The sequence below is a fragment of the Bufo gargarizans genome, chromosome 8, assembly GCF_014858855.1.
Source record: "Bufo gargarizans isolate SCDJY-AF-19 chromosome 8, ASM1485885v1, whole genome shotgun sequence".
Classification (NCBI taxonomy): Eukaryota; Metazoa; Chordata; class Amphibia; order Anura; family Bufonidae; genus Bufo; species Bufo gargarizans.
The window spans coordinates 31,541,841-31,550,965 of NC_058087.1; the positions used below are offsets into that span (position 1 = coordinate 31,541,841).

Genomic DNA, 9,125 nt, shown 5'->3' on the forward strand with positions numbered 1-9,125 from the left:
ATCAAGATGGGAGCGGACGGCCTCTCCGCAAGCAAGTGGATGAGGGGAGTGTAATTTTTATTTTATTTTTTTCAGCCACCGATTTAGGAAAAACTGATTTGTTACCACGAAGATTCAGCTTTATGACAAATTAAATTTGGATCGAAGTCCACGGATACTAATATAGTCATGAATGATATAAAATCCTAATTGACTTTTTTTTTTACAGAACTACTTGGAGCGGGAAGGCGTGATGCTGGAAGCCATCTTGTGTACACATAAACACTGGTACGACTCACCAGAGTTTATAATGATTTTAATTTATTTCTATAGTTCAACTTCAACTAGATGAAAAAAAATTCATCTTGTCTTTATAGTTGATGCGATCACGGGGTACACTGCTTCATTACTGCATTGTATGCATGAGCTCCCCCTAGTGGTGACCGTCAGAAATGTATTATTTTGTATGGCTGCATGTAGCACTGACAGTATTGTATATTTAAGGCTCTCTTGCCTCTGCAGCCAGGGTGTCCCCTGGTGTCCCCTGCGGCCAGTCCCTGGCGGCGTCGGGTGTCCCCTGCGGCCAGTCCCATGATTTTCTTTAAGATCTGCTGACTTTTCCCTTTTACTTTGTGAGAATTCTATGCCTTGGCACCGTGCCCGCTTGCCGCACCCTCCCTGGCACAGGCCTGGACTCTCTTTATAGCATACACCTTACATTATCCCATGAACCCGCCACTTGATATACCTGAGCCGTGCTGTGACCCGCAGGGGAGAACCCAGGCGCCTAATTTCCCAATTTCCCATTCTGGAGTAATAAATGATGAATCCAGGATCTGTTACCGGCAGTCGAGCCGTCAGCAATTGGGATTTTTCCTAAATAATAGGTTTATAATAATCACCGTCCTGGAACCAGAAAGTCCAGTCGTTCCGCTTCATTTACCGTCACTGATACTGGGAATTTAGGGAAGATCCACACAGCGGCTCCCATTGCATGTAACGCTCCACACACAGGAGTTTAGCTTTTTACTCAGCGTTAAATCAATCCCCCCCCCCAGATTTAAAGGGCCAGAGCACCGTATAATAATGATGAGGCAAGAGGAGCGGGTGTCAGTCCCTGGAGATGGGATATAATAACGGCATTGGGGGGGGGGGGGGGGCAGGGAGAATTCTGGGAACATTGTGGCTGATAACAGGGACCCTTTTTTAGGATCTGTGCACTTACCTCCTCTAAATCGTTTTCTCTTCTTATTTCAGGGATCACAGCGGGGGCAATAAAGCCCTGAAGAAGCTGTACCGAACCTGCCGGGTGTACGGGAATTCCTGTGATGACATTCCAGAACTGACGCAGTACGGAATTTTCTGTCTCTTTGTTCCATATGGACTCCAGTCGCCAAGATGTGACCCCCCCTCCCCCTTTATGAAAGGCTCCGATCTCTGAGAATGAATGGAGTTGGTTCAGCACAGCGCCCCCCCTACCACCTGGCTTTGCAGGGTATTGCAGCGTCGCCACCCACTGTGCATAGAACACGCACCAGCGCTGTGTCTCCTTCACTCTCCGGATCGGTGGGGGTCCGTCACGGCATATGCATTAACCACGCCATCGCCACTTTTAATATGGATTTCCTGTCTTATCAGCAAAATATGCCATAAATGCTTAAAATGAGAATATCCCTTTAAATAGTTGCAGGTTAGTGCGAGGGGCTCACAGTCCTAGGATCATGTTCACACTGTGATGCGCGTTTTACTGCAGTTTTTTTTCGAGATTGCTGCAAAGCTGGAGCAATTATGATGCAATTTGGGAAAACCACGGCAGAAAACCCAACATGTGAACACAGCCTCGGAGGTGAAGGGAGGGGTTCAGTCACTAGACGTGTCATGGCGGCTGGCTGCGGTCCCAGCAGAGTGGCTGCTACGTTTTGTTCTGTTGCATAAAGTTTTTTAGGACCGCAACTTAGTTTTGTCCCTTTTTTATTTTATTTATTACAATAGGAACCATTAAGAAATATTCACCATTAATGCTTTCAGTAACTCCCAGAATTTTCCCCCAAAATCCCTGACGCACTTAGTGATCAGCCTTCCTGGGATCTGTAGTGGCGGCCATATTGGTTATCACTCATAGCAGCCAATCACAGTGCAGCTTTTATATTTCCAGAGCGGTGCACATTTCGGCTCCGCTCTGATTGGCTGCTGTGACGCCAACTTTGAGAAAACATCTGTGTAAGAATGCAGCAAACAAGAATCAGTGACTCCTGACAGAAGAGGCCGCTGGACGCTGGCGCCAGTCCCTGGACCCCCCCCTTCCCGCGCGTTTCTTCTGTGGTGCCCTCTGACTTTCTCCCTTCTTTCTTCTCAGCCCTCTGTCTGACAGGGACCAGCTGGCGATCGGGCGGCTGCAGTTTCAGGCGTTCTTCACTCCGGGTCACACCGTTGGTCACATGATTTACGTGCTGGATGGGAAATCTGGAGACGGGCCGGATTGTCTGTTCTCTGGGGACCTCCTCTTCCTCGCCGGCTGCGGTACGTCAGAGTCTATCAGTTTGGTTGTAATTAAACCTGGAAGTATTTTAAAGATGGTTTACTGTTAAAATAAAAATATATATAATTTGCGTGGTCCGGCCGCCGCCGCCTCTGTCCAGGGGGGCGCGGTCCGGCCGCCGCCGCCGCCTCTGTCCAGGGGGGGCGCGGTCCGGCCGCCACCGCCTCTGTCCAAGCACATCAACAGTGATTGACACAAAGTCCTCTTTTCTTCTTGGAAAAGATGTTCTGCAGCAGCTGGGACAGTGTATGACTGCAGGACGCACACACTAGCTGCTACTGCATTTTATTTTTTGAAGGAGGTTCTGCAGCAGCTGTGGTAGCAGTGGGCATTCTGTGTGAGAATGTACTGATCAGTCAGTGACTTGCTACTCTGGCTTCGCCCTGCAGGTTGTGAACGTTGACCGTACGTGTTTATATTTGCAATGCAGCACCTGATCCAGCAGGAGGCGTCGCGGCTCCTCATTACATGCAGTTATTTCATGTACACTTGATAATATGGCTCCGGCTTCCTGTGCCCGGACACTTGGAACGTCTCCAGCGCTTTTCTTCTGCCGCCAGCTCCACCGCAGTTTGTGCCAGCAGGCAGCGCGCCTAATCTGATTACTGGGGATCGGTAATGCCTCGGGGCCCGATAAGGATTGGATTTCTTTATTGTTAAGGGTGACAAATGCTGCGAAAGTTCTGCAAATCTACTAGCCCAGGACTAATAATACACAGCTCCTTTCTTCCAGCGTCCGCAGCTTGTGTCAGTACTGCAGCTCAGCCCCACTGATGTGAACTGAGCTGTAATACCGCACTCCACCTGTAGACAGCTGTGGCACTGTTTCTGGATGAAAGCAGCCATGTTTTTAGATTCTTGGACGAGCCCTTTTATTCTGACCGTCCTGAAACCTAAGTGGGCTCCTGTAGCCCGCTGCACTCTGCTGCCCTGAATTCTGGCAGATGTCGGGTTTTGTGCTTTTTTTTCCATGCAGCGCACGGTGCAGAGACATTGGAGGTCCTCCATTCTTACACAGGGGGTGGTCTCTTCCTGCTGGACTCTCAGCCAGTCAGAGGTTTCAGCTGCACCCCCCTCCTCTCCCCTCTTCCCCGTCCTCTATGTTTAGAACGCCAATCACAGGCTCTAATGGTTAGAGATCTCCAGGCTCCTCCTCCTGATTGCAGCTCCTCCCCTCAGTCTGTGTGCCGCCATCTACTGGAGATTTAGCGACTTGCAGTTTATAATCATTTGGTCTTTGTCTGTAATAGAAATCGCCTCTCCGTGCACTGACTTCCTGCACACCATGTGCCTCGCTGGAGAAGCAGTGCTGCAGTGTAAAGCAAGGAGTAGAGACCGCTAAGCTAGCTGATCCTCTCTTGTGACAGGAGATTGGATTGCAGACTATCTCAAGCTCCAGTAGATAAACTGGTATGACTGGCTGTAGCGGTTTTGTAATGTAGCAGAGCTAACATTGTTCGACACTAGGTAATTTTTTCTTGTTACTTTTTATAGTATTTTTTTCATAATCTTCTCCCACAGATTAGGGGGCGGCTCATGGGGGTCATTCCTGCAGCTTGTTTCTGCCTCAGACGTAAATCCTAATCCCTTCTTTCAGTGGAATCGAGGTCGGGATTAATACGTCTTGATGTTCCCATGGCTGCCGCTTTCTGCCACGTCTCCACTGACCTCGGGGCAGCGAGAAGAAAAACACTTCAGCTGCCACTTAAGGGACAGTAACCTTAAAGACGACGGCTTATAATAGCCCAGCAGCTTTATAACAGGCGCACTCCCCCCGTATGATATAAAGGTCTCGGCACGTAGTGATATACAGTAGTGATCATGGGGGGCAGGGAGGATTCTGCGCTTCCTGTCACTCATCCCGTTGTCTTTCCTCAGCATGATGCGGCTGACAACAGGGAGCAATAGATGACATTGCCATCGCTGACAACAAGAAGCTATAAATTACATTGACATGGCTGACAACAGGGAGCAATAGACTGGGAGCATAGCACAGACAGCTGGGTGCCGTCCTCTGAAATGTTGCATTATTATTTATTTATTTATTTTTCAACTAAAGTAACTATGTAACACAATGTATCTCTGCGAGAGAGTTCTACCCAGCTTTACCAGGTTCCTGAAAGGCACATTTTCAGTTTCAGTACTGAATAACTGTGGAAGCAGAAGATCTTCCAAAGAGTTGTCAGCCTCGCCACATTCCTAAACTTCCGTATTTCTTACGGAAAATGTGCTGATCAGGAACCTGAAAAAGCTGGACCTTTAGGTGGGAGATACGATAGGAACTTATATTTTGTTACATTGTTACTTTGCTTTTTTTCTGGAGGAAGACACCCACGTATCTAATCTACCTAATTCCCGTCGTCTCCAGACACGGCGCAGGCGGCCATTATGTGTAGAAGCGGGCGATATGCGTCTGCGACTCCTTTGTCTCCGCGCAGGGATCATTAGCCGCGGATTATGTGAAGGAATGTGGAGACGCAAATTGAATCGTCAGCCCGAGGATTCAATAAAACCTTAGCCATAGGAAGCCAGGACGAAACCCTGACAAATCCGACATTTCTTGCCGTTGCCATGGAGACCCCCGATCCGTCCTGCTGTGCGCTGACCCAGCTATTGTCAGGAGGGAACGGCTTCAGATGCCTCCCATGATCTTGTTGTAGACGCTCTCCCCTGGGAGGAACCTGGAGAATGAGATTCTGCCGTCAAGTGGTGACAAATGTGATATCCGGGAAAGCTGGGTGACAACCAACATGGCAGCTTTGAAGTCCTTTCCACCCAACTTTCTCAGGATCCTGAATTCCAGATCTGTGTAGCAATGAAGTGGAATAGGGCCAATATATCATTGCATTGCTTGGTTGGTTCAGGGGTTTGGGAAAGCTGGGTGGCACCCCTTGTGCCTCTGGGTGGGGGAGGGGGAGGGAAAATCTCTGACTGGCATCATGTAGCCCTTGTGTCTAATACTTGACGAGCAGAAAAAAAATCTCCTGTTATGTCAATGTACAATTCATAGATCTGTCTGGGTGACGAGCCCCATGATGGTGGTAGTGGTGGCAGCAATATTCCCATCTGCTTTATAGAAACTGCTGACTTTCCCTTTATGATGCGGGACGTCGGGGCGTGTGAGGTTTTTGTGCTCAGCCGCCTTTTTTGTTTGTGTCTTTGCAGGGAGAATGTTCGAGGGCTCGGCGGGCACCATGCTGGCATCGCTGGATACTGTGGCCTCTCTGAATGACAGCACGTTGCTCTGGCCTGGTGGGTGCACTGCGGGGTTAAACGCTCTGAACAAAAATGCCCATTATGGAAGATTCTGTCCTGAATATTCCCGACTCTGAAGAGTCTGGATAATCTGTCTGGGTTTGAAAATCCATAAAGCAAATATAGAGCTTTCATGACACCTAGTGGTCAAAGTATAACATTACAGCGACTTAAAAAAATCCCATATGACCATCACGTTATAGGTATGCTCAGTCTCCAGATCTTACTGTTTCATTTTTCCCTTATATTGCATCGTCCACTTTTACACCCCTTTTTATATTTGGATGCAAACTGAATTAATTTTTGTTATGGATCTGTATAATGGAAGGGCCACCAATTTATTATATTTTTTTATAAAGACCGCCAAATCCATTCCACAGCTGTAGAGATAAATGACAGAACTTCTTCTGCCTGCAGTTGCCACTAGGGGGAGCTCATTGAAGTCTGTATGCAGTGAGCTCCCCCTAGTGGTGACTGCCAGAAAACGGAATTTAATTTGGAGATCTGTTGCAGAAAATGCAGTTGTGCACACAGTTTTGGATGTGGCTGTGTGAACAGGACTACATCTGTACAGCTCAATTCACTGGCAGCAAGCTGAGATGTGGAAGACGGTGAGGCATTGTAAAACAAAAAGTGTGATCCTGATATTGGTCTCCTCTTCCAGGCCATGAGTACGCTGCAGACAACCTCATGTTTGCCGCCGTGGTGGAGCCTGATAACGCGGTGCGGGACAAGAAGTTCCAGTGGGTGGTTCAGCAGAGACTGGAGAAGAAATGCACGGTGGGTAACAGAGGCGCGAGGGGAGGATGCAGAGATTTTGGGAAATTTTACAGGAACGGTAAGGTGCATGTGTCCAATATTAAGTATCATAGGATGGACTGAGACGTCTCTATAGTTCTATGTGTGATATAGGACTGCTGGTAGGTTTAGGTAAGTGGGGAGGGGTTGTCGTGATCCCCATTATAGGGGGCACTCTTGTTTTTAGGATCCAGCTAAGTGGATTTGCTTCAAGATCCATCATGTTGTTCTCTAGTCACAACCAGAGCTGTATTCAGAATTCTGCTGGCCTCCATAGTCCGCCATGCTTTGTGCAGACACTGGACCAGCAGACAATAAGAGCTAAAAGGAAGCCAGGAGATTTCTGATTGCTGCTCTGGATGTAACTCGAGATGTTACTTTGCTCAGACACTAATGATGGACTCTTTTTTGTGCCTCCAGTGTCCGTCGACCCTCGGAGAAGAGAAGGAGTACAACCCCTTCCTGCGCACTCACTGTAGGGACTTGCATGTGGCCCTCGACCTCCAGCGAGGAGCAGCCGAGGAGTGGAGTCGTTTCCGTTCTCGGGTCCTAGAAGAAGTTCGAAGGAGGAAAGACCTATTTAAAGGCAGATAATCACCTGACCTCCCCGCTGGGAAAATGGACCGTGAACTGGAAACTGTGCGTCTGGAGGATCGGGTTTCACTTTGTCCCCTAATAATCCCATCTGTCCGTAGAAAGGATCGAGACCGCGACTGCGCAAGACTAAAACCTCGGCAGATCTTCACATTTGTGTGTTTGTTTTTATTTGTTTGTTTTTGCACAGATCTAATTTTTGTAAATTTGCAAGTAACAAAAAAACCTACGACCACTGCATGAGAACTCGGGGAGACTTCCCCTTTAAGTATTATTTTCTAGGAAGAAACACTAAGACTTGGGTGGTGCAGAGGACTGTGGGATGCGGCGCTGGCGTGATCCCGGGAGATGCCGGCAGTGTCCGCATCCTCCACCATATGTGACCCAAGTGGCTTCTTCTTCAGGACACTAATGGGAGAGAAGGAACCTGGATCCATTCATCAGTTTCCTCTTGGAAGGGCGTGCCTAGCGCTACGGCTGCCCCTGGTGTTGAATTTTAGTATATTGTGCCACCCAGTAAAGTAGAGAATTCTATATTGTAATATATATTATTTTAAATACCCCCCCCTGCTACTTAAAGAGGACCTCTCCCCTCTCCTGACATGTCTGTTTTATAGCTTCATGCATTCCCCATGTAATAGCAATTCTGGAGCCTCTATTCTTCTGGCTCTATGTTGTGTTATCTCTACTAGAAGTTATGAATGAATTGCTAGCAGTCTGCAGTAAGGGTAGAGAGGGGAGGTAGCAAGTTGGGGGCGTGTCTGCACAGTCTAAATAGGTCAGCACTGATTGGATAGTCAGTCTGTGCAGGGACACACCCCCAACTGGTTACCGCCCCTCTGTACCCTTACTGCAGACTGCTAGCTATTCATTCATAACTTCTAGTAGAAATAATAGAGGAATGGTACAACATAGAGCCATAAGAATAGAGGCTCCAGAATTGCTATTACATGGGGAATGCATGAAGCTATAAAACAGACATGTCAGGAGAGGGGAGAGCTCCTCTTTAACCCTATAGTCTGTCTCCTTCCTGAAAGCTATTTCTTTCTGTTATCAGCCAATTGATATTCTCTGTTTGGTTCACTGCAGTCTCTTGTCCCCTGTTCTCATCCAGGCCCTGCCCCCCATGATTACTACTCCGCCACCTGTCTCCTGTGATATTTACACCCATAGGGGAGAGCTTCCCTTATAATACTGCTGTACTTTTATAAGGTGCCATCTTCAGGTTTAGTGGCCCCTTACATTGGGTGAATTTTGGGGTAATATAGTGTTTTTCGTCGCATATTCTTCCCTAAAATGTGAATCGTAGATGAGAATAAATACCGGTCACTGTAATTGTGTTTTAGGGTGTACGACCCCAAAAGTGCATCTACCGACAGAAATTTAAAGGGGTTGTCCAGGATTTGAAAAACAGCGCCACTCCTGACTTTGGATTGTATCATGCCAGTGAAAGTGAATACGGCCGACCTGTAATACCAGACACGGCCCGTGCACAGGGGCGGCGCTGTTTATTTCTTGAAAGCCTTGACAAGCCTTTACCTTTCCGATTGCTCCAGAATCCATGTGTACGTTACAATTACATCACGTCTGTTGCATTGTCTGCAGGAACCTCTAGAACAAGGATGCTCATCCTACGGCCCTCCAGCTACAACTATGCCCAATAGTTGTAGGCTGTCCAGGCATGCTGGGAGTTGTCGTTATGCAACGGCTGGAGGGCCGCAGGTTGAGCATCCCTGGCTGGTATTATATATGTATCTACTCCTGGATTGTGCAGACATTTGGGAGATCTCCCGCCCTCCTGACAGAGCAGGCAAGTCTCCTGCAAAAGGCTTCCAACAGCCACCACTAGGGGGAGCTAGCTGCATAGGAATTTATAGTTCATGCATTGATTTCAGTGGGAGCTGGAAGTGCTGAGCTCCCCCTAGTGGTGGCTGCAGACTGAATTTTAGCATTGACATCT

The 9,125-nt window shown here is 48.0% G+C and overlaps 1 protein-coding gene across 1 annotated transcript in view; it reads left to right on the top strand.

Moving 5' to 3' along the window:
* LOC122945237 (probable hydrolase PNKD) overlaps window positions 1–7,699 on the top strand; it is a 53,236-nt gene extending 45,537 nt beyond the window's left edge. Inside the window, exons 4-9 of the mRNA XM_044304235.1 lie at window positions 209–267; window positions 1,237–1,329; window positions 2,336–2,499; window positions 5,684–5,770; window positions 6,438–6,553; window positions 6,992–7,699. Of these exons, the coding sequence (XP_044160170.1) occupies window positions 209–267; window positions 1,237–1,329; window positions 2,336–2,499; window positions 5,684–5,770; window positions 6,438–6,553; window positions 6,992–7,165 (693 nt within the window). The 3' untranslated portion in view covers window positions 7,166–7,699. The remainder of the gene's footprint in view (window positions 1–208; window positions 268–1,236; window positions 1,330–2,335; window positions 2,500–5,683; window positions 5,771–6,437; window positions 6,554–6,991) is intronic.
* The last annotated feature ends 1,426 nt before the right edge of the window (window positions 7,700–9,125 follow it).